The 26,036-nt window shown below is 45.3% G+C and overlaps 1 protein-coding gene across 1 annotated transcript in view; it reads right to left on the bottom strand.

Moving 5' to 3' along the window:
* Window positions 1–2,727: 2,727 nt before the first annotated feature.
* Window positions 2,728–26,036, bottom strand: part of LOC138452113 (IgGFc-binding protein-like) — a 135,466-nt gene continuing 112,157 nt past the window's right edge. The window contains exon 5 of the mRNA XM_069604952.1: window positions 2,728–3,124. Coding sequence (XP_069461053.1) covers window positions 2,853–3,124 — 272 coding nt within the window. The 3' untranslated portion in view covers window positions 2,728–2,852. The remainder of the gene's footprint in view (window positions 3,125–26,036) is intronic.

Below are 26,036 nucleotides of genomic sequence, written 5' to 3'. Positions count from 1 at the left end.
AACGGGGAATTTTTTAAAAAATAAAATGGGATGAAAATTGTGCATTTTAAAGAATATTTACTAAGCAACACTGGTCAAAACTATTATCCGCATAGTGAAGTAACTCATCACCAGTGCCATGGAAGTGGTTTAAAGTGGAATTGATGTATAGTTTGGAAAAGAAGCAGCATGAAAGAAATAGTGCAGTTTTAAATTATTATTTTTAACATTTCCTTTGATTAGAAGTCAACTGCCAGCTGTGCCCCCCCTAAACCCTGCCTCCTCGGGCACCGCCTCCCAAACACCACCCCCACCTTGTGGGATCGCCCACCTTTTTTTTTCATTTCCACCACTGGATCGGACTAAGTAAATACACTTGGCCTGCTTCATCTGATCTGGAATTGTTGGCTTTAGCGCCACCTTGTGTTTTGAAGCTGCATCGTTTAACAGCATGCAATGCATGAAGAATCGTCTTGCATGCATGAGTGACGTTCAAACTGTGCGATAGGCGAGAAATGTGGGGAACCGCACTGTAGGACCTACACAAGCAGGGTATTTACATAGTAATGCGCTGGCTGGCTAGAAGTGGGCACCTAATTAGAATTTTGATGCAGAATTCGAAAATCATACATGTTCAATTTCTAAACAAATCACTTCTATTACAGTTGTATTATTGCAGGAAAGGAATGCCTGGCTGTGTTTCAGTTATAGGGTGAAAGCTTTGTTATAGGACAGTTTATTATCTGGAGCACTCTATTAACTGGCACCTGTCCTCACCGTTATTAGGAGCCTTCTGGATAAATTAAATGGCGAAACAATGACTAAAGGCCAGATAGCCGAGAAGAGTGAATAGTTGCGTGCCGGTACATAGAGTAGAAGTCCAGCCAGCTTCCTTATGCTGACTTTTACCGCTGTTCCATGGCTCTCTGCTTGTAGAGTAGAGGCATTCTGTTATCTGGCATATTTTGTTATCTAGCACCTTTGATTCCCCGTGACATGTCCATATCTTGGTAATTTCGTTCCAGAGTGCATATACATATATGAATGTTTTGCATTCGGAACTTTGCAGGGTTATGATCGACAAAGATGGCTCGATCTGCTCTAACTTAAAATGTGTTGGTTAAGAGCCAGGTCAATGTCCCCACATGATCCGGAAATGTCCCACAAAGTCAATTCCATGAATCGACGGAGGGGGTTTTGGTATAGTTAGGTAGGACTACAACACGACTACAAAATGGCCCTGATTCACGGAATTGACTTTGCGGGACATTTCCAGAACATGTGGGGACTTTCGACAGGTCTGGCACACCTCTGCCAGCAGTCGAGCGCCTGCGCGAACCTCCACGCAGAGTGTGGGTCTCGGGCCTGCCCAGAAATTTAAATACGGGGCGCAACATGCATATTTCCCATTTTCCATGCAGAATGAGGAAGAACAAGGCATTACATGCGGGTGTCGAGGGACTGCCTGCACAAGGAAATCAAATGCCCAGCACTACGCAAAACCAAGCGTATTCCTGGATCTGGCCGTGCAACATCGCGTTGGGGAAATCAGCACACAAAGCTCCCGATCACTCTGCCATGTGAAAGCAGACGCAAGGCCCCAATCACATAGGAATCAGCATGCAAAGGTAAGGTCCAATATGGAATTTAGGGGTGCATGCACACAGTTGGGGTGTCGATGGGAGTTAGGGGTGTGCGCATGCAGAGTAGCGGGGTGCAGCCAAGGTTTACAGGGGTTCACACACAGATATACCAGGGACTGACTACAGTTACGAAAAATGGTATGCATGTTGATGGGGTGCTGTAAATAGATATGGGGGACCCCATGCAGTGTCGCCGGGTGCTGCCTTGTTTAGGTGGGTTAGGGGGGTTAACGTTCAGTATTGTCAGGGTGCATTACTTTGCGGACAGGGAAGGCGCGTAGGTTGGTATGCATGGCTGGTTTTGCTTTGCATGGGGGCGTGCCGTGGGCGTTCCGGATGCAACTTGCGCATAGGGTCACTTTGCCATCTAAATTCCATGAATACGCGGAGCACGCATAGAAAGCTTTGTGCGTAGGGACCTTTGCGGGATACATGCACTTTTCCTTGAATCAGGTCCAATATGTTTTAAGTTATTTCTGTTCTGATTGACACCTTTCCAAAGAAACCTGGAATTGTCCCAAGTGTTGACTCGATTCGTGAATGACTTGCTATTTTCTGAGACTTACATATGTGTAATATGCTTTCATACTAGCATTTGCTTTTATGGATTTTATGGATTCAGTACATGATATATTATTATACATCATATATATATATTATATATATATCATGTACTGATATAATAATATAATTGTCTCGGGAGGATAGCTCAGAGGCAACGCGCTCGTGGACGCAGAGCATCACAAGTTCGATCTCCGGGTCCTCACTTAGAAACCTCTGGGTATTAAGCGCGTTATAAATAACCCATTAAAATTAACCCATTACTGATGCTTTATTGTTTTTAATGCAATGCCAGCTAAAAGAACGAGATGCTTTAACGAAAGGAGCAACACCTTCTGCTCACTTATTGCCAGGGAGGGTAGATAATTGCCAAGGAAGACACATCTGAAGTTTGAATGACGGCATTCTTTGAATGTGTCTTCTACAGGAAGGCATTATTTGTAAAATGGTGGCCTCAATGTATCACCCCAAAGTAGCACACGTCTGTAAAGCGATACAATCTCATAATATGGGACATTATTCGTTAATAACTAGAAAAGCGGCATTTTGATTTGAAAACATTTTAATTCTGATAGGATACGTCATTTTTTGTAAATAGCACAGTTTGCTTCAGCCCTCCTGAATCCTACATCAACTCCTAAGGCCATCCAAGGACTCCGCCAAGTCCTTTTAAATCACACATCTGGGGTTGCAGCCCTGGAGGGGGTTCTCGGGCGAGTCAGGCACGCAGGGATCATAGCGCATGCCCTCAGGGCAGACCACCTGGCACTCGCTTGTGGGCACGCACACCAGTTCAGTGCTGGATTTATAGATGAAACCTTCATCGCACTCGCAGCCAGTGAAGCATTCCTTGGTGCAGTATTGAGGCATAACACTGATCATGTCGCAGTTCTTATAACACGTCCTCTTGCAGCGGGGACTGCTGTTGACTGGACAGTTATCTGTGGAGAAAGAGAACGCATTAACCACGTATTTGTCACTCGCTCTTTCTAATTGTGCGCAATGCCATGTTCTACCTTAAACAACATGCACTGCAAAAGTGTAGGCACTGCCCTGAAAAGCCCCTCCTTGACTCAGGAAAGTTCAGTTGCGTTTATATAGCTGCGCTATTATTGAGTACCCAGGTGTGCTTTGTTACCACTGTTACCACGCAAGAGGTCATGTTCTTTCCCGGGCACACATTGCTCAGAGGGGACATTTTATGTTTGCATGTACTGTACAGGTCCGCTCTGCAGACGTATTGTCATTTGCACTGCGAAGTTTGAAACAAACATGTAAATGCAGGCGTAATCGCTGGTAAGCCTTTGTTTTGCACTTTTCGCAATGCGCATTGAAAACCACTGCCTGCCTTGTATGCATGGCACGCATGGCACGCAGTCTTTACAATGGATTACCATGCAATCTGCCAGTTCGTTTCTGCAGTAAAAGCAGGCAATTCACTAGGAATCCTTGGTTTTTACGCAAGCGTGAAAATGGCATGCTGCCAAACAACCAAGTGGATTTTGGAGACTGTGTAGGTGAAGGTGGAAATAACATTCCTGTTCTGTACCTAACTGTGCAATTGCCTTCAAAAAAACAAAAAAATGCTCTGGAGTTCTTAAGACAGGTGTAACACCTTTATTGCTGTCTGTAGCACCTTAATTTATGCTCCATGAACTTGGAAGATCAGCCCCTTGCGGCCCTCCATTTCAATGTATCACTTAAGAGAGTGGGGGTGTGAAGGGCTGAGTTGATGCAACTGGGGTATAGACCCCATGACACGTGGCAGAATCCCATTGCCACGGCAAGCATTTTTCACTTCGGCTACCCTTATATGTGTTCAGAACAGCCTGAAAAAGGGGCACTGGTTCTTTGTGCTTTTTTATAAGGAGTGGAGTGAACAAGTAACACCAAAAAGCTAAGATTACGTTGTTCACGGCCAACTTTTGCACAGCAGGGGATTTTCAATGTGTTTGATGGGTCTCATTCCCCAAAACGTGCAACGTGGATGCAAGGGTCCACCAAATAAAGCACTTCCGTGCAAGGGGTCGCCTGCATGCAATGTTCCATTTTTGCAAAGCAGAGTGGAAAAGTAAAGAGTAAAAATAAATGAAATCACCATTTTGCTTTACAATCTGTCTCATAAATATGTAAATGCTGCTGAAAGTAAAGCTTTGCAGCAGCATTTACATCACATTCCTATGGAATCAGACGGCTTTTAGCATGGGTAAAATGCAGTTGAATTCCACAGGAATCCATCAATTTGATGCATGCATGAAGATCGTTTGCAGTCTGTTAGGCAAACATTGTTATAGGAACCCTGTGGGAGACTACACAACTCTTGTCCACTTGTTATTAGGTAACCCACCTATTGGTATAGGCCTGTACTACACAAGTTTGCAGTGTGAATGAGCAGCCAGGCTTATCTCAAGAGGGGTCAATGTGAGCTGTAGAGCTGTAGCAATGAAATCCACAAGTATCCAAATAACACTTATACTCAAGGTTTTTACTGAAAACAATCATTTATTTATTTAACAGCCATTTTTAAATAAGCATTCTTTAAAAAGGGCAATATATGTAGCAATCAAATACACTTTAATATGCTTGTTCCGAATGATCACAAAGCTAGTAGATACTCTTTAGAGATGCTTCTGACACATGTCGCTCACTCTGAGGTGACTTCACTAACTAGGACAGTAATGACATTTATATATCACTAGTACACTGTGTACATTCTGAGGTTTGTAGAAAGAAAAGGTTAAAGGAAGGAAAGATGTTAAGCAGGTTCTCAGAGCATGTGAGCACTTTCAATCATCCAATAAAGTCTAGATAAAAACCTTTCCCAGCAATATTAGTTAAAAACCAATGCATCACCTATGAAGGACAGTAAGAATCAAAGTCAAATGGAGTAGAAGATTCTGCAGGGAGCCAGGGCAGGCAAAGTCAATTGGAGCAAAGTCTGTGGAGTTGAGGCACTTCTTAGATAGTAAAAGTCTTTCACAAAGTTAGAGAGTTTGTTGAAGAAAAATCACTGTAGGGTCACAAGCTGTTACACTTGTGAAAGTTAGAGGTGAGATCAACTCTAGAAAAGCAGCAACTGCAAATCTCAACTCAAAAGAGGAAGCTACAGACACTGAGGTAAGTACTCCAAGTCAGAACAGTACCTTTGTCTAGAAATGAGGGTCCAGCTGGCTTCTGTCTGGTTGCAGCGATGCAGATCCTGGGTTCTTGGGCCTCAGTCGTGGGGACAAGAGGGTGGACGACTGGGGACTCATGCAGCAGCAATTCGAAGGTCGGCGGCAGCTATGGGCTAGATCCGGATCAGCAGCTTTTTGTAGTTTCAGCGCTCAGTAAACAGCACCAAAGTGGATCTTGGATACTGGTTGGACTATCTTCACTCCTTGAGTCCTGCACTCTGGTGAGGGGACTCGACCTCTGGTCATCCTACTTCTGGAGGATCCTGGGGAGACTCCTGGAGCTTCTGGCTGGATCACAGATGTTGCACTCAATTAAGGATTTCTCGACCTCTGGCACTCGGTTCCTGCAGCAGCAAAGAAGTGCAGTCAGTCAGGGAAGGTGCTCCAGTGGAGTTTGTCTTGAGGTTAGTTGGTCCCACTAACCCAAGGGGAGAAGTTGTCCCTTCCGGAGCATCTCTTGACGATGAGAAAAAAGAGTTTCAGCACAGCAGCAGGGCTTTACCGGGCAGTTCAACTGTCCAGGAGGATGCAGCAAGCTTCGTTCATGGTTTCTTCATCGGGATGCCCTTCCTAGTGGCCGACTCTGTCTTCAGTCCCAAACCCTCACCTTTTAAGCAGGTTTATCCCATGCCTAGCTTTCACTCAAACAGCAGGTTGGCTTTCCTTCAAGGAGAGCCAGCCAGCCAATCAGGACTGGATGCATTTAGACATTGCTAAAGACAAAGGACAGGGGAGTTTTGGGACCTCCCTCACTTCTGCCCTTCCAGACACACTGGAGCCAGAGGTGAGTTTCAGTACTGAAGCCCACCAAAGGCAAAACGAACAAAGGGCTTCAACCGAGTCCGGGGCCATGTTGACAAAATGGTCGCCCATGGGTGCTATACTGCAGCTGAGGATTCAACCTGCGGAAGAAAAGCACAATGGTAGGAACATTAAACCACTCCCACCAGCCATTTAAAGTAGTGAGGGTAAAATAAAAATTGTTACATGAGTAGGTAGGAAAAGGGGCTACTAAGTAACACCCCAGCACTCCACATAAGATGGGGTCTGCTGGACTTACAAAGAGAAAAGGTAATTAAAGTCAATTAAAGTCAATTTCACTTTACTATTCTTGGGAACAGTAGTTCTCACAAGAAAAAGTATTTAAACCTTAAGAGAAATCTAAAGGATTTCTCTGTTACACTGCACTGAAGGTGCTGTCTGTCACCAAACAAAACGTAGATGCCTATGGAGTTTGTCAGACTCCAAAAAAAAGAAACATAACATCCAAATCAGATCAAAACACATGAGAGAGTGAGAAAAAGGGCCCACTCACTCGAGGGTTAAAATGAAAAAGTCCAAAAGTCCAGCAAAAGAGCTGGGGTCTCTAAGGTTGAAGGGAATTAGCACAGAAATGTGAATTCCCCTTAACACAGGCATATAAAGAAGAGGTTTTGCAGGCTGAGCAGGCAGGTCCACCTTAAGAAATGTTGGGGCCTGGGGCACAGACCACTGGGGCCCCACTCAAAAGAAATTAAGGGATCCATAATCTAGGGTCCAACAAAAAGCAAGGGTACTATCTTTAGGTATAGTTGCCCTCTTCATCCGTATTGGCATCAGAATGCTAAACAAGTGGCATCAGTCATCCAAGACCAGGATTCATGTGTTCTAGCATAGGACCAGGGCACCTGGGGGAACAGATACTGGCATAGTATAAATGCAGGGCACAGCTCAGTAGCTGTATGAAAAAAGAAAGCATACCACAACATAGAGATAGAAGTTCGGAGCAACAGCCTCACCAAATATAAGAGTGCAAAAGCATGCATAAAAGAGACGGATTGGAAGCAACAAGAGAGGTACACATGCCATAACATAGATAGTAGATACAGATTAGAAGCTACCAGAAATGTGCACATATTGAGACATAGATAGAGATTAGAAGGGGCCATGGTTTTCGAGTGGTATTGCTCTTAGCGAGTCTTAAGACAGATTTTCTCAATCAACCCTTTGGGGAGATTCTGAGAGTCTACTTATTTTGGTGAACAGGAAAGGCACTGATGTCTAGCCAAAACCAGCCAAGGTAGAGTAGCAGAGCAGCAATGCTTAGACTCAGGAGCGTGTGTCAGAGGTCTAGGGCTACAATGAGAAACACACAGAGCACTCCACTTTCAGATACGTATTATCACACAACTATTATCATATACATGGTAACAGAACACTAACACTTTACTTTTAGAAACAGTTATGCAATAGTTAGCCAAGTCAAGAGCAAAACCATAAATAACTGTGTGTGGTAAAGTCAGTAAGAAAATAGAGAAACATTCTAATTTAGAACTAGTTATAGAGAGGCAAGTAAATTAAGAAGAACACACAAATAAGCCTAAGACACGGCCCCTGTTTTTTAATAAGTCCAACAATGCTACACATTGGGGCCTATTGACTAAAAGTAACAAGTTTCACAATATTTACTTTCCAGGAGGGTTTGCTATGCGATTCATGAACAGGATTTGCCAAAGCCATCGGTTTCGATAACATTTTCCAGATGTTGAATAAAAAGGTAAGTCAAGTTCTTACAAGATTTACTTCCAGCCCCACCACTCCAGGTGAATCCTAGTGGGGGATCGTTGACCAGACCACCACCAATTCTAGTCAAGCAAGGGAGAGATAGGGTTAGGGCTTTATTACCATATAACTACTCACTATAGCAGGAGCTCCAGATCACTGCAGGAGCGCTGATATGTACACCAGAGTCTGGCTGGAGCATGATACCTTTATTTAGGTAAGCCAGAGGGCTATACCTCGCCATAGCTGGCCGACATCCGAAATTGCATATGACATGTGGATGGTGTAGCAACTACATCCGAAGACGTTGCGCTATATTTTGTTTGCCACCACCATTGCTGAACACCAACTGCACCAGCTCTTATGAATAGTGCCTCCATTATTCGATACGAGGCTGGGGTCCACACTAAGATGGCCGCCACAATACAGCAAGTCATAGCTCAGCGGTAGAGGAATGTCCCTTCTGTTTGCCGGAGCCGGATTGGTTGCTAGGCACCATAAGTGCACCAATCCTGAGCTGGAAGGCGTGAGCTGGGCCACCGCTCTAAGGGCCGTGCTCAAAGGACTGCACCTGTCCTGTGCCTGTCCGTTGCCATCCGGACCGTCTGCCCGGTACTCTGCATCTGTTACCGCCACCACTGCGTGAGTAAAAATCCTTGCCCACATTACTCAAGCCCACTCTCTACCTTCGCCTGCCACCACGCCCCTGTCAACTTGCATAACCCGACTCCCTAGCCACGTTCATAGCGCCATTGCTGCTATCCCACTGCTATAGCTGGAAGCTTCCTCTGACGCTAACATAGAGTGCTTTCCCTACTGAACAGTCCCGACCTACCCACATTGTATGCTACACTACGAAAACAGCATCAACCATAGACGTTGTGTAGACATCTGCATGCTATACATGTGCCCGTCCCAATCAAGTCTAGAGCAGACGTGCCTAACATGTATGCGACGCCCGGACCTTTGCCTTTTATGCTGTACTAGCCTTACGACTTGTTGCTAGAGCCAATCGCTGTGCCTTTGATAACATCATACCTAATGTATTGGTTGTTGCCCTTGCTATATTGATCTAATATGTTATGATACATGCATTGTGTATTTTAGTTGTGCAACACCACAATAAGGCCTACATTGCCTCACCATCTGCTTAGCATCAGCCACTGTATCTATTGTATTGCCTAGTCTAGATCAGCCTACTGGATGGTATGCATTGCACTAAAACCTGCTCAGCATTAGACTTCTATACTAGAATGCCTCGTTATTTTATTTCATAACTGTTCTGCTTAGCCTACTGCTAAACATGCCTTGTGATTACTGCATGATTGATCTATCTTGAGTATTAGACCTTACCTTTAGGCCTATTACTGTCGATTCTAGTAGAACATGTATTATGCTTTGTCGCTAGGCACTGGTGCCACAATTTGAGGATCAGCCGAAGTACCTAATTACTAGACTACACTGTATGCCAGCTTAGCCGTGACACTATACTGTTGTAGAAAATGTATTTTTCCTCCTATCACTAGACCACTACTGCTTACATAGTTTACCGCTAAGGGGGCCTGACACTGCATTACTGTTGCCTCACTGTATGTAATAGACCGTACTGATAGACTTGCACATCTCACCAACGATTGAGCTAGTACTTGTATCTTGTTCATTACCATTAGACCCACTGTTGCATTTTGGAATTTGCCTCTGTACCTAACCTTCAGGTCACACTATTCTAGCGAGGACTGTGAAATACATTTACCCATGCCAATGCACCCTACTACACCACTTTGCCAATGGGGAAAGAAAACTGCCAAAAATGGAGGCGATAACCACTGTGCACGCCAAATCTGCATAACTGCGCATAGTTCATAAACCACAAAAGAGCTGCACACCCTGACACACACAGGCAAAGTTGGGATAAAAACAGGAGTCACTGCTGTCACCTGTCATCTGTCACCTGTCACCTGTCACTTGAAGCAAGGCCACAGAAGGGCTAAAATCCGAAAATGCCCTTAAATACAGCTTTCTAATCAGTGGCAACCTCCAGTGTGCTGTTTTGGTGCTAAATTCAGTCATTCTCCCAGTGAATTATTGGAAGGAAAAGTGTGCTGAAATCATAGATTCTCCAGGCAGTCAGAGGAATCCAGGTCTCACTGCCTGGCAGCTGATTAAGGAAATTAGCTGTCAAACCCAGTTTAAAGGTGTTCTTTTTCTGGAATAAATTGCAAAACGTGCCTATTTAAAGCATGTTTGTGAAGGGATTAATTCTTTTAAATGTCCAAATCCCTTATAAACTAAGCTTATTTTTATATGTGTTAAAAAAAGACTTTATTGTGAATCTTACTGTGACCCAGTGGAAGTAACTGCTTAATTCTAAGGGGGCAGTGCCTGGCCTGGGAAAGTTGACATCTCAGCTTGACACTCCCTTGAAAACAGGAAGCCTAATGGTTCCCGCATATTGACAACAAAGAGAGCATCAGACATTGGACAAGGGCAGGTTGAGCATTGACCTCTGGTGGGAGGGGCAGGAGCTTCCCTCTCCAGGAAGGGGACACACCTCCATGATCAAAGGACTGGACAGCTGTTGCCTTGAAGGGGAGGCACAAAGAAAAAAAACTGCTGAGACATTTTAAATCCTTATTTTCGATTAAAGTTGAACTCTTTAACTGAGCAACCTAAAGAGTGATATATCTGAAAATGAGTAGACATTAACCTAATTTCAGGATTTTGATTTGAATACATCGATGAAACCTGCACCATTTAAGGAACCAAAGTTATGAAAAAATTCTCATTGTAGCAGAATGATTAATGTTGCAAACCTAAGATTGTATTTACATGATCCACTGATAAACGCCCAGAGATGTACCGAATTAGAAATGATTAATCCAAACTGTTATGGTTAAAATTGATTAAAATCTGTAAAATGACAAAGACAGCTCTCGCAAAGATGGGGATTGAATGTGAATATAGACAATCAAATATGAAATGTGTCCACTTTTATTAGGGTACATCATTTCCGAAATGTAAATTTGTGCCAAAGTTATGTTTTGGTAAAAATCAATGTGGGAGTTCCTAAATCCCATCGTAAAGATGACAGCTCTGTTCTGACTGCCAACCAAAACAAAGCATGTGCCTGCAGCCACTAACAGCTGTGGGGGTGTGTTTTGAAATTCTGCCCACACCATAAAACTTGGTGATGACATTTTATAGTATAAATATAGGAACTTCACTCCACAGAGGGAGACTGCTTCCAGAACCCCTGCAGATTTCAGCACAGCACCTTGTTCTAGAACTCTTCATCTTGTAGCTGACTCCAGACTTCTCTGAAGATCCAGATTTTTTGGCAGAATCCAGACTTTAGCATTGCTGAACTCTTGCTAGCTAGACCCAATTTCAAACATCCAAAACTTAAAAGAATATTTCTGATTCAGCTTGGCTTGCACCATTAAGGCTTGCCCGCTAAAACTTGCATCCTGTAATCTGCCGTGTCCAGTGACCAGAAGGGCCCATCCAAAATCCAGTCTGAGGTGCAGTCCCAATTGACCAGAACCACGCCGCTGATCCAATCCCTCCAGAAGAGCCCTGCTGCCGGTAGACCTGGCCCAATCCAAAGACCAGAACCGTGACGCTCCAATTCAATTACAAAGGACTGTAAGTATTAATTGGAAGAACAGTGACCCATGGAATATCTGCATTGTATCATCCCAATCTCAACCCTTGCCATCTTTAAATTCAGAACCCTATTATTGTTAGAATCCTTCTTGCACTGATTTTCCTCATCTGTGTTACAAAACCATAACTCCTTAGTGATTTTGAGTAACTTAAGTAAATCCCAGAAAGAAATAGAGTATCCACCAGGTGAATGGTTGCACTGACCACGTAACTGTGAAGATTCGTGTGTGGCTTCCTCTTTTTCATAGTCATTAATATAGCTTAATAAAACATATCTGTCACTTTCAAAATCAAATTTATGTTTTCATTTTTCATTTTTGTGCCTATTTTGCAAAAATGCCTCTTACTAAAACCTCTATAACTTCTTCAATTTTAAAGATAGAAACACAATTTCAACTCTCACTGATACCTAGGACCCTTAGCTACATCCGCAACCTAAACAGAACACTATATTCAACCCGTTTTTCTCAAATATTGCATAGTAATTGTTTGCTGCAAATTTCCGGTTTTCAAAAGCTTACAGGTGTCTTTTTCCCACTTCAAAGTGCTTCTTCAATTCCATTCTGATCTAAAGTGTGTACTGTTGTTTATATTATACCTCATGTGTGTTAGGACCTGTTTAGTGTTGTTTTCCTCAGAATGTATCTCCATTTTTGCATTTTTGCACCGTTTGCAGTATTTTACAAAGCCATTTTCATCTGTCAGTTTAAAAGTGTCATTTTACAAAACAGTTTTCTCTCTTGTTTGGGGAGGGAAGATTGCACTTAAACTCTAGACATTGTCTTTCATTCCTGAATACCTGCTGATTACTTACATCTGTGTAGAATTGCTAATTTGTGTCTAAACGACTTTGCAGGGGGAATATTAACCTAAACACTATCTGTTCACAAACCAAGACTGTTCTTTTTCCTGTGCTTTCTATTCTGCATCATTATAAGTGAATTAAATTGCTCTGCTTTATTTTCTGAATTGTATTGTCACCACTTGGTGATTGCTGTCCCATATATATATATATATATATATATATATATATATTAAACTTATGTGTGATTTGAATATTAAATAAATAAATAAGTATTTACCTTTACAAACTAGCCAAACTCCTGGTTCAGTGTGACCTGAGGGGTATTTTGAGATGGGTGTGATATGAGTGGTATATCATTCAGAATATTGAACTCAGAGACATCAAATAAATAAGGGTATCATTGCACACACATGCTAGGCGAGACCTAGGTGTGTGCCTGATTGAAACCCTTAACAGCTTGGGGGCTCGTGCCGTGATTCTGAATTTGAAATACCACCGTGACAGTCTAACACAGCACACTAGCCTGCAGGGTACAGCCACCTTGCTGGGTTGGGGTACTGTGCTACACTGTACAAGCACCACTCAAAATAAATACTCCCAAAAAATTGGGCCTGTTTGTAAAAATACATTAACCCTCAAATAAGCAATAAGGAAATTGATATTTCTGAAATGGCGATCCCAGTAGGGATTAACATTGCTAGGCAATACTTCCTGCACAAACTTTTTGTCAGGGGTGAGTGGCCAGAACAGAATGAACAGGTATGGCTGCAGGATATAAAAGAACAAGTCACTGCCATAGACCTAGATACATGGCAGGACAAGGGTCCATTACATCAAGCGCTGAGTGATCTGTACATGGCCCCAAGAATAAAAGAGGAGCAGTGTAAAATTGACAAAATAGCGGCCTACCTGCAACTCCACATAGGAATAATACAGGAAAAGCATGCAGACAACATAGATCTGGAAAAGAAGCAAGGGGAAACACTACAGAAAATCCAAACTAATTTGGACTCTGCAGAACAAAGGCTCCAGAAGAGCCAAGAATCAGAAACAGAGGCTAGGCAGCATATCACCAAACTAAAAGAAGATCTGGCTCTCTTACAGCAAAAGAATGCAAAGCAAGATACCAAATTACAGACACTGCAAGATGAGTATCAGGAAAGAGTTGACTCTCTACAACAGAGTCAACAGAAACTGGAGCATCAATTGAATTATAATAGAGTCTGTGCAGAACAGATAGTCACCTTACAAAACCGCCTACAATCCTTGAAAGGGGAAAATAATAAATGAATTATTAAAGACATCCACTCTCAAGAGGAATTTGATGAGGAGCGCCAGAAATCTAGTGCATTTAAAAAACAGAGGGATGACCTGGCTGAACAGAGGGGCACTCTGAGTCAGGAGAGGGACGCCTTAGGCCAGGAAGCCAGCCAATTACAAAACTAAGTTAGAGGAAAGAAAGCTGGCCCTTCAGGAGTTTAGTGAAGCTAAAACTGAATATGAGAAGCTACTAAAGCACACCAGGCGGGTGGAGGATGCTCTGGAAAAGAACACTCAGAACAATAATGACAAAACTCAGGAGGTGAGTCTCCTGCAGCAAAAATTGGCCCAGTATTTCCAATCCAGGCAGGAAGCACAGATAGACAATCGAGGGCATGTCACCAGGGAATAGGGGCTGAAAGAGATGAGGTAGGAAGGGACAGAGAAACCACTAAGCATAACATCAGGACCCCTGTCATCAGGGACTTTAACTCCTTCAGTACCATGGACTCTGCCGCCCTCATGTCCACTGGCTCATATGAACCAAGGGCCACGGGGATGGTAGACTTCAGCAGAATGAGAAACATGGGACTGACAGATCAGCGCCTCCTAGAAATGGATGGACGGGCATCGCTGTACAGATTCCCAAATGTTAGGGCCACCCTCTCGGATCAGGAAGACTCCAGTGAGGGGAGAATCAGGGAACTGGATCCTCAAAAATACCACCTACCAAAGGATCAGTCTGTAAAATTTGGTGGGGAACTCCATGAAATTAGGCCCACAAAGAGTATCTTAAAGACCTCTTGCCAGCTAGTGCAGTGGGATCTGGGGGGTACTCAGCCAATCCTGAGAGCAAGGGGGAGTCAGAAGACTCTTCTGAGCACCACAGGCCTCAAGAAACTAGGCCCCCACATTCTACAAGCCATTCCCAAGCTCGCAGAATCAGGGAGATCCTAGAGGATCAGATAGCCACCTCCTGTAGCAGTGCCTCTGAGTCAGAGGATGAGTGGACACGGGTGACTAAGACTAAAAAGGCCAACAAAATTAAGAAGGCCCTACTGAAAGATTCCCTGAAACAGATCAAAGCCATTAGGAGCGTCATAATTCCCTATCATAAAAATGCCAAGTATTCAGTTTGGGAGCATGTCGAATTATACGAGCAAATGAAGTATACTTGCCATTTGAAAGATAGCCAGAGTTGCATTCAATATGTCAAATGGACATTCTTCCCTGAATACTCCAGCTGTTTTTGCGGGGCTGGAGGATCAGAACCACTCAAGATGGTCCACCTATAGGGAGGCCATCTTGAAACATTTTTCCGTACATAGGAACCCTCAAGAAGCCCGCAAAGCAGCCTCCAACCTGCTATGTGGGGAAGACCAGGCCCACAAGAATTTGTGCAAGAATTAAAATGTGCCTTTGCGCAGACCACCAGAAGGGTGCACAGAGACAGTAGGGAGTTCATTTATACCTTCTTTCATGCACTCCCTAAATACATCATGACCCAGCTGGTGAGGGACTTTCATGAGAAGAGATCACTAGACTGGGTCATTGAACAGGCGAATCATATTTATGAAGTGCAGAAACCGGTGGAGAATAAAAATACAAATAAAAACCCCAAACCAGCCAATACCCCTGCTGCTGCTAAGGTGGGGGAGGTGACGTTTGCCCCCATTTTAGATCTGGAGATGGGGGGCCTAAAATATTTTTGTGCAAAATCCTTCTAACCAAAGACCCAGAAGGCCCTCAGGCCAATCCCAAACAGGTAGCTAGGGAGGTAATCCCACAAATGGGACCCCTAACACCCCTGTTTACATAAGCCCACGTTACAAGGGCAACAGCCCGATCCTGGGCTATGTGTGGACTCCTCCAGCCCAAGTGGGGATCCAACCAGGTAGCTGACAACCTAGGAAACTTCCCCCCTAACTTTCCCCAGGAGGGCAGTAATCCCCCAAATGCCGGGTTGAGCTTCTTTCCCCGGTAGCCGCCAAACTTCAACCCCCAAAACAACCCTCCTTTCTTTCCCCACTCCCCACTTTCCTGAGCCCAGACAGACCAATCCGGGAGAGGGGAGGCAAAGGGTGGAGGGTTACCAGAACTATCTCAACCAAGGGTATTATGGAAGAAGGGACAGTTACTCTTCCCGTGATCCACCTAGGGTGGACCAGAGACCCCCGTACCTGCCAGAGCGGGTGTCCCAACTGGAGCGACAGGTCCAGAACTTGTCACAGGATCTGGGTCGCATGTTGAGTGTTAGGAAATATTTCATATTGTAGGTAATTTTCCTTCCATGTGGCAACCCCCAAACATTTTGCTGTTGTTTTACACCCTGATCTAGACTTTGCCAGAGAAGTGCAGCCTTCCGCCGCACTCCTCTGGGCTTTCGCTCCATTCTTATGGGGAAACTGACATGTCCTTAAAACAGTCAGTACCGGGAAACGTTGTTTTCCGTAGTTCTTTTCTCATGTTGCAGCTTTCGCGCAACATGGCACAAGAGTGCACCATAACTTACATTACTGCGCTCTTGGGTCTCTAGTCATTCTACAGGCCCTAGTAACTCTCGATGGATTTAGAACGAACTGTGCAAGTATGTCACGGACGGGACTGGTGGCAGCGATCATTTCTTTGTGTTTTGAACTCCCCTTTGCCCTATTAACCGCGCTTCTCGCGTTTGGCCAAAATAAGTGGCCTGGCTTCCAAAACGGCCAAGCCACGAGGTTCTTTGGCCTGTCCGTTGACCGTCTTGCCCCTTCACCTTCCCCTGGTCGAGCCGACCCGGGGCCATCCTTATTTGGGCATGTACTTTCCCGCGAAACACAGATGCTTTTGCGGGCTTCTACACGCCTTGTGTGTGCCTCCAGGATGTGGGCTGGGATGTCTGGTCCCAATATACATCCTGGGTGCCAGAGAGTCTAGTGTGTCTTGAATGCCTGGGACCACTGTGGTCCGTGATAGGTCCACGTATGGTGTGAGTGTTTTGTGAGCAGATCTCCCATTGGGTCCTCTCCGTTTTGGCACAAAGGGAACTCTGGATAAGAGGAGGCTGGAAACACCACTACCATGTCGATCTCCTGAGTTCTCACGAACGACGGATAAAGGAGCCAAGTATCCTGCAACTAAGAGGCTGAACTGAGGAATCGCTGGTGACCCGCTGAAGGACTGCTCCTCTGCACTGCTGTTGCCCTGTGAGACTATTCTGCCTCTGATCGAACGAGAAGGCCTGTACTGGTACTTCGACCCTTTGGAATAGTGGGAACAACTATTCTCGGCATCTTCATCATCTCCTGCACATAAGCCTTCGGAAGCGTCTCTGGGCCATCCAGTGGACTGACCAGCCTACCCAGGAGTCTTGCTCTGTCACCGCCGTCAGGTTGCTGCTGTATTCCGAGTCCTTGACACTCTCACACGATTCGTACACTTGGCATTCCCAGGTCTGAAGTGAGAAGTGTACATTGGGTTGAAATACACACAGCCGCTTCGTTGCCCTGCTGTGGTAACAATCTGTGTGGGTTCACTGCGTTTGGGACATCCTCAACTCTAACTTCTGCTGCCGCGGAATCTACACGACGCCGAGACGTCCCGTGCTCGTATCTGAACCTGCCAGCACTGAAACTGACGCGGAGAAGCCTGGGTCTGCCTGCATCGGGGACCGGTGAGTAGACACGCTAGGAACCGGTCGCCCTGCTGCAGTAGCCTGTAGCTTTTCCTCGCTGTATTAAACAGCACGCCTTTTTCACACTCACGCTCTGCTTCTGCCCGCAAGTGGAGGCCGCGGTTGAGTAGCGGAGATCTGTTTGCCCTCCTTTGTTCACCGCTCTGAACTGCCTGATTTCCTTGAAGAGACTCCCCTTGGCCCGTTGGCACCAGCGTGTGCAGGTACTTTTGAGCACAAGGCTCCATCTTCGTAGGGCTCGGACTTCCTTCTAGTTAGGTGGCCTCTGAAGGCGAACTGGGTCTAACGATTACTTGCACTGCCTGTTTTCCTCCCCATCTAGGTGGTCTGCATATTTCATGCTTTGAACTCTTTAGACCCTTCGGTAATTGTATATATATTGTATCTGATTGTGATGTGTTGGTTTACTGGAGTTTTACCGTGATTCTTTACTATGGTCAATGTTACAAAGGCCTTGTAATAAATGTGTCTATATTTTTAATATAACACCTGCTTGGAGTAATTTGTAAGTGTCCTTACTTTGTGTGCTCATTGCATGCTTTCAGTCACCCTCACCCCTCTTGAGACCTAGTCTTGACCGCCGCCATCCCTACCCTGATTGGTCTGGCTTGTCCATAGGTTACCCTGTTCCAAGAAACTAGGCTGGCCTTCTGAAGCTCTGCCCCTCCAGGACAGAGTTCAGAAATCCATCTTAACAAATTGGTGTACAGCAGTGGGATACGACTGACGGTATCCAGTGTTGCGCACGAGCAAAGGCATTCCAAGTTATTCCTACCAGGACACGTAGTGAATTGTCATAGTATAACTTTTAAAAGGCCATAGTCCTATCTAACAGTACGGAAACAAATACCTTGTTAACTTTAAATGCTTCTAAATCCGAAACATTGAAAAAGATGTGTGCGGAGAGAGGTGTCTCCTCTCAAGGCACCAAATTGGATATGATCCAAAGAATCGTGGCGTGGAAAGAAGCTCAGCTTGACGCTATAGCTTCCGAGAACAATGCAGAAGGAGGTGGGGCTGCTCTCACTGGTAGAACTGACAGTTCTGCTGCTGCACTGGTCCACCGCGACCATGAGGACAGGAAGGATGAGATGTCTAATGTTTCCACTGCCTGTGTCGATGGGGAGGCCATGCTTGAATTCAAGAAGCAAGAGCTGCTGTTTAGGCAGAAGGAGCTTGATTTCAGTATGGCCAAACTAAAAATCGAACAGGCAGAAAAACAGAAAGACAGGGATCACCAGTTGGAACTGGCCAAGCTTCAGGTTGCAAATGGATCCAAGGGTCCTGAACATGGGTCTGGGGCCTCCTCTCATCCAAGGTTTCCAAAAGATCTGCTCAGTGTGTATGAGAAAAAGAATGACATTATGGACTGGCTGAATACGTTTGAGTATGCATGTGAAGTTCAACAAGTTGACAATGCTGATAAAAGTGCCTGGTTACTCAGCAGACTGCCCCATTCTGGTTGCAGTGCCATTATGGAAATGTCGAAGGCTGAGTGAGCAGATTTTGCAATGTTGAAGCAAACTCTCATTTTAGAGTTTGGAAAGACTCCTTCCCAATATTTAAAACGATTCTGAGAGTATAAGAAAAAAAAAGGTGGTACTTGGGTATCTTATATAACCGAATCCTTGAAAAAAAACGTGACTGGCTGGGTCGAAGGTTATAAGGTTTCTACCTTTGAAGGTTTGATAAGTCTTGTCATGCTGGAACATATTGTTGCATCTTCTTCCCCTGAGCTTAAGCAGCATTTGGCAGATTCAAAGGAGATAGATCCTAAGAAGCTTGCCATTGCAGCAGATTTATGGGTGTCACATTGAGTGTCCCATAAGGACAAAACTCATCCTGGTAAGCAGGAGGAAGGGAAAAAGTCCAAAGATAAGGAGGGTGGGGAATCTGATAAATCTTCTTCTCAAAAGGGCCACAAAAAGAAAAATAAGGGTAAGACACAAGAGAACTCACAGGGTAGTGGAGGCCAGCCTCCGAAACAGAACTCTGGTTATTGTAAGCCTCCCTATGTAAACAGACCCAATGGATCTTGTTTTGCTTGTGGAGCAACTGACCACGTGAAGGGGGATCCCCGGTGTAAGGTTAAACCTTTGGGGGTCCACTCCGCTAATCTGGCCTTCTCTTCCTACGAGGAAGAAGAGATTACAGGAGCATCCTTCTACTCAGGCGCCTTCCCCAGTGGAATAGAAGCTGAGGTAGTTTTAGTTTCCCTGGGTTCCTGGGAGCCTAAAGTCGCAGAGGCTTATGCTAGGATTCCAGATAACACCAAGCACTACTTTAAAGACAGTGGGCCTCATTACGACCCTGGCGGATTTTTTCCGCCATCGGCGGACTTTTCCGCCATGGCGTAAAGTCCGTTTACGCCATGGCGGATGGTGGACTTACCGCCCCATTCCGAGGTCGGCGGGGCGGTAAGTCCCCATTGACCCATTTACCCTTCCCCATTCCCATTTCGGCCCCATAGGGTATAATGGGAGTGGGGAAGGAGTTAATTACGCCACCGTAAATTACGGTGGCGTAATTAACACCAAGGTCCCATAGCGCCATGGATTTTTACGCCCGCAAAAAGCGGGCGGAAAAATGACCATGGCGCTCTGGGAACTTGGAATTGGCGGTAAGGGGTCGGCGCAGCTAACGCTAGCGTAAACCCCTTACCGCCAGGGTCCTAATGAGGCCCAGTGTGCTGATCAATAGAGTAGATACTCCAGCTCTTAGGGATAGTGGGTGCAGTCGAACTGTAGTGGATTCTACCTTGGTAGACTCAGAGGAAGTTGCCAGAGCTACTCTGATGCCCACTAAGTTGGCTGACAGCCCACCTCGCATGTTTCCAGGAATACCTGTAAATCTTACTTTAAATGGTACAGCAGTCAGGATTCCAGTGAGCATTCAGAGAAAAGTCCCAGGAAAGGTCTTGTTGGGCAACGATCTCAGAGTTTAGGGCTCGTAGGAGACACTGCTGAAGACCCTTCATACAGTCTCAAACACGGTCAGCATTGGCCAAGACCAATGCGCTGCCCCAGCCAATGGGGAAACCCAAGGCTAAAGGAGAAAAGAAACCAAAACGAGGGAAAGAAAATATTCCCCCGAACTCACCTACCACTGCAGTGGAAGAAGTTGGTCAATCACCCGGACCTGACAAGGAGGCGGCAATACCTGATATATTTGGCCCCAATGACCATCCTGAACTAAAAGACTTGTTAGTAGAAGGTGGTCCTGACAGGGAAGAATTCAGTAAAGGCCAACGTGAGTGCCCATCTCTGGAAGGCCTAAGGAGACAGGCCTGCTCCGAGCTTGAGGGTGAACCTCCTGGGAAGCATCGGATTTATTGGGAAGGTGGACTCCTGTATAGTGAGCCCACAGAGTCTACAGAAGGAGACCATAGAAGGTTGGTGGTTCCCCTTACTGTAAGACCATTCCTCCTGCAGCTGGCGCATGAAGTGCCCCTTGCTGGTACCCTTGGTATTAAGAGGACCAAGCAAAGGTTATCCATGCACTTCTACTGGCCCAAGATGGGGATGCAAGTAGAAAGTCACTGCAGGAGTTGTGCCTCCTGCCAGTTATTTGGTAAGAGTGGCTCAACAATCCAAGCTCCATTGGTACCACTCCCAGTTGTGGGAATACCATTCGAAAGGGTAGGGATCGACATTGTTGGTCCCCTTGACCCGCAAACATCCTGTTACGCTCACCTAGTTCCCACAGGGGCGTCGATCGGACCCGGACAGCTGCGGTCTCCACCAACATGATGCGTAGTGCCGAGATGACTGTCTGGACTGGCCCACCTAATCTCGTCTGCTTGATCCGTAGAAGTATTCTCCTGCAAGTGGAGGAAGGGATTTAGCCACCCTTGGATTTTAGTAATAGCACCCTCCCACTGTTCTCGTTCTCCCCACTTGTCACCTCTGATATCCCCTTTTAGTAACCTCACCTTATGTTTTTAAATGATGAGCTCTCCATCCTGCAAGGCACGCAGGGGCGTGTAGATACCAGTTACTTCACTGGTTTGAAGGAACTGCAGGAGTTCCGGAGGAATATTGACTCCGGGGCTTATAAAGTTCAAAGAGTTCAATATGTCCGATGTTCACTCCTGTTCCATTCCCTTGTTGAATTGCAGCTGGTTCAAAAGAATGTTGCCTGGAGGCAGCTGATGGCATTCAGGTAAGAGTCTGTATTACCCAACACTGTCCGGTAAATGTTGCATGAGTTTAACTTGTTGATTTCTCTCCCTTTATAGGTTCGGCATATGAAGATGAGGCGTATTAAAGGGTAATGCCTCCGGTGTTAAATCAGGTAAGCCTATGGTGGTAAGAGATTGTATTTGTCGGCTCTCTTGGCTCACCTTGTTGTTTCTTTTGTTTTCCCCCAGGTGCTGGAGTTCGACGAAGAAAATGATGGAAGCAGCGCCAAGTCGAAAGATGCTGTGGACCGGTGAGTATAACGCGGCGCTGCTGATGGGGGATGTGACGCATGCTGGAAAAATGTACTTTCCAGGCTCAGAGACGTGCTGGATCCAGAATCACGTAAGGAATTAAAATAATGTCCATGATCTAAACTTTTCTTCCTTTTTTCCCCTTTTTCTAGGAGCTCCGGATTCGAGGCGGGCATGGCAGAAGACTGGATGCTGACTTGCAGGCACGGTGAGCGTTACGCTGCAGTATGCAGAATAACACGAAGCGTGTGTTGCTGGTCGGGCATGGTTTAAATAGCCTCAAAAGAAGTCCCAGGTAAGAAGTCCCTAGAACCACACCCGAGTAAAAAATAGTCCCTGTAGTAAAATAGTCCCCTCCAGGCTTCACATTGGCCAACATTCATTTGCAGCATGGTCTGCCTGAGGTAAGTAATGACTATGAGCCTGGCGCCTTAGGTGCCAGGACTGATTTCTATTATGAGCCTGGCGCCTAAGGCGCAAGGACTGAACCCATATAGCCCTTAGCCGGGGCTGCTGAGCTTTTAATAAATATCTGGATGCCTGCTTCCGGGGATGATGCGTTTGGTCCAGATGCCCGGGGGTAGGCATCATGACAGCACTCCCCCCCAAGGCCCCTCCTAAGGTTGTTCTTCCCCTGGGCCCTGGTTTGTCTGGGAAGTTCCGATGGAATCTCTTCACCAACCGAGGCGCATGAACTTGGTTACTGGGCTCCCATGACCTTTCTTGTGGTCCGTAACCCTTCCAATCGATTAAATAAAAAAGTTTTGATTTAACCATCTTAGAGTCTAGGATATTTTTTACCTCAAATTCAGGTTCTCCATCTATCAGAATGGGGTCAGGTGGTTTGGTTAATCTTGTTCCGGGTTGAACTGGTTTTAGAAGTGAAACATGAAAGACAGGATGGATCCGCATATTAGAGGGTAATTCTAATTTGACGGCCACCGGGTTGATAATGGCTTTAATGGTGTAAGGTCCCAAATATCTAGGATTAAAAGCTCAAGTTCCTTTTAGAGGTATGTGTTTTGTAGCCAGCCAAACTTGATCTCCAATCTGGTATTGGGGAGTGTCACTTCTATGATGATCAGCATTTTTCTTGTATTTCTCTTTTGCTTGTTTCAAATGTTCAGTTGCCTCCTTAAAGGCTTGTGTAATAGTAGAGTGCAGATGGGTCACTGCCGGCATTTCTAAGTGCTGGGGCGAGTCGAGTTCTGAGGTTCGAGGATGATGTCCATATATGGTATAAAAGGGGCTTTGTCCAGTTCCTGAATGTACTGAGTTATTGTAAGCGTATTCAGCAATCCATAAAATATCCTTCCAATTGCTTTCGGTCTGGTGTAGCATGCAACGTAGGTATTGTTCAAGAGTGTGGTTGATCCTCTCCGTCTGACCATCGGTCTGGGGCTGGTGACTGGTAGATAACCTCACGTCGATTTGCGCCAATTGACAACATTTCTTCCAAAATTGCGAAATGAATTGACTACCTCGGTCAGAGACCGATATGGAAGGAAATCCATGTATTCAAACAATTTTTTCGAGAAATTCCTTGGCCAAAATTGAAGCGGAAGGTAATCTCTTTAAAGGAATAAAGTGGGACATCTTGGAAAAAAGATCCACAATAACTAGAATGGTGTTAAACCCATTACACAGAGGTAGATCTGTAATAAAGTCTAAAGACAAAGTGTGCCAGGGTGTGGGTGGAATATCCAAAGCTTGTAAAAGACCGGCTGGTTTTTTCTTCTGACTTTTGTTTTGGGTGCAGATACCACAAGACAGCACAAATGACTTTACGTCTTTTCGCCAGGTGGGCCACCAGAATTGTCTTTTCATTTTAGCTTCAGTCTTTGCAATACCTGGGTGCCCTTCCATCAGAGCATCATGGTAATTGGAGATGACTAGTTCTTGTAGTTCCTTGTGTGGTAGAAATAGACGCCCTTGATAGTAAGGTAAGTCATTGATGACTGAATAATCTTGGCCTGAATTGAAAAGTTGTTGGATTTTGAAATGAATATCTTCTAAAGTCTGTAGAGTAGTTATGCGAAGGATTCTTTGTTCTGGAATTATAGGCACCGGTTCTGGGTTCGAATATGCTTCTCCCATCCCTATTCGGGATAAGGCATCGGCCTTACCATTCTTGCAACCTGGTCGATAAGTGATCACGAAATCAAATTCGGCGAGGAATAATGCCCATCGAAGTTGACGCGGTGATCGGACCTTGGCTGTTCTTAAATACTGCAGGTACCTGTGATCGGTGATTCCAGTAATGGTGTGCCTGGCACCGAGAAGATAATGCCGCCAAGCCTTGAAGGCGGATTTGATGGCTATCAGCGGTTTATCGGTAACCGCATAGTTTAACTCACGGGCCGAGAACTTTCTGGACCAAAAGGCTACTGGATGAAGTTGACCGGTTTCAGGATCCTTCTGGGACAGGACAGCTCCCATGGCTAAGCTGGATGCATCGGTTTCGACTACGTATGGGAGCTCGGGCCGTGGATGCTTCAAGACAGGTGCCGACGTGAATTTCAATTTCAGCTCTTGGAAGGCCTTTTCAGCCTCTTCGGTCCACAAGAAGCGTTTGTTTTTTCACAAAAGTGCTGTGATGGGGTGTCCAACATGTGAGAAGTCAGGAATAAATCTACGGTAGAAATTGGCAAATCCAAGAATGCTTTTTACTCCTTTAACTGAACTGGGTGATGGCCATTTGAGAATTGCATCCACCTTTCGAGAGTCCATTTGGACTCCTTTTGGAGTCAGGATAAATCCAAGGAATTCAACTTCCGTAGCATGAAAAACACATTTTTCCAATTTTGCATATAACTTGTGCTGACGTAGTTTCTCGAGGACTGCACAAACGTGCTTAACATGGTCTGATTCTGAGGAGGAGTACACTAGAATATCGTCGATTTATACGACAACACAGACGTCAATGAGTTCACGAAGGACATCGTTCATAAAATACTGGAAGGCTGCTGGTGCATTGCACAACCCGAAGGGCATCACCTGATATTTGAATATTCCGTACTTGGTGCGAAAGGCAGTCTTCCATTCATCGCCTTTCTTTACATGTACCAGATGATATGCCCCTCGGAGATCTAATTTAGTGTAGATGCAAGCATCCTTTACTTGGTCTAGTAATTCGGGGATCAGAGGCAATGGGTATCGGTTCTTCACTGTGATCTGATTTAATGCGCGGTAGTCTATGCACGTTCTGAGGTCACCTTCCTTTTTAGGCACGAAGAACAAAGCTGAGGATGCAGGGTACTTGGATGGACAAATGAAGCCATTAGCAAGGTATTGGTCCAAGTATTGTAGTAGCTGAAGGTTTTCGGGTTCCGTAAGGGTGTAGATCCTACTACATGGAGGTTGTGCACCGGGTATGAGGTCTATTTGACAATCGTATGATCTGTGAGGTGGTAAGGTGTTTGCCTGTTCTTTTCGGAAAACATCCTAGAATTCTTGATATTCCTGAGGTAACTGCACGACTGGATTAGCGACTGTGGCCACGCCTTTGTTCAAGGTTTTTTCCGGGTAACAGGTGTGTGCACAATCCGGGAAGGTTATTCTCTTCTCTCGCCAATCAATACAAGGATTATGTGTTTCCAACCAAGGTATCCCCAGTATTATTTGGAACTGCGGGGCTTTGATTAAATCAAACACAATAGTCTCTCGATGCCCATCCTGACCCAACAGTGTCATCTCTGCGGTGGAATGAGTTACAGGCCCAGAGGCAATTTCAGTTCCATCGACTGTGATGATGACATCCGAAGTGGTCTTTTTGCAGAGAGGTAGATTCATCCTAGAAGCCAATTCGTCGTCCATATAGTTTCCTACGCCCCGCTATCAATGTATGCCCTTACTGCATGCATACGTGATGGCTGCCTTGGATCAATAAGGACCATTGGTATGGTTAGGTGTGAGGTCTGAGTATCCTTCTTCAAGCTCGGCAAGCGGACCTCTACGCTTGTCGGGTGTGGTCATTTCCCAAATCAGGCTCTGTTTGATTTCTATCAGCAACTCCGACTACTTTCTTGGATGATTTTATAGGGCAATCCCATAGAAAATGTCCTGAGGCCCCACAGTACAGACACAATTGCATCTGCCGTCTCCTTTCCCTCTCCTTTTGAGTTAAGGATCCCTTAACCCCCCCCGATCTGCATCGGTTCTGATGCATCTGTTCCTTTGGGAGTAACATGGGATTTAACCAATACCCGATCCTCGAACTTAGCTCGATCAGCTTTTCTATTCTGAAGTCGGTGATCTAACTGGACCACTAAGTCTAAATATTGTGCGCAATCCTGAGGTG

The sequence above is a fragment of the Ambystoma mexicanum genome, chromosome 1p (assembly GCF_040938575.1).
Source record: "Ambystoma mexicanum isolate Mex_15411 chromosome 1p, UKY_AmexF1_1, whole genome shotgun sequence".
In the NCBI taxonomy this organism is placed as follows: Eukaryota; Metazoa; Chordata; class Amphibia; order Caudata; family Ambystomatidae; genus Ambystoma; species Ambystoma mexicanum.
This window is presented reverse-complemented; position numbering and strand designations above follow the sequence as displayed.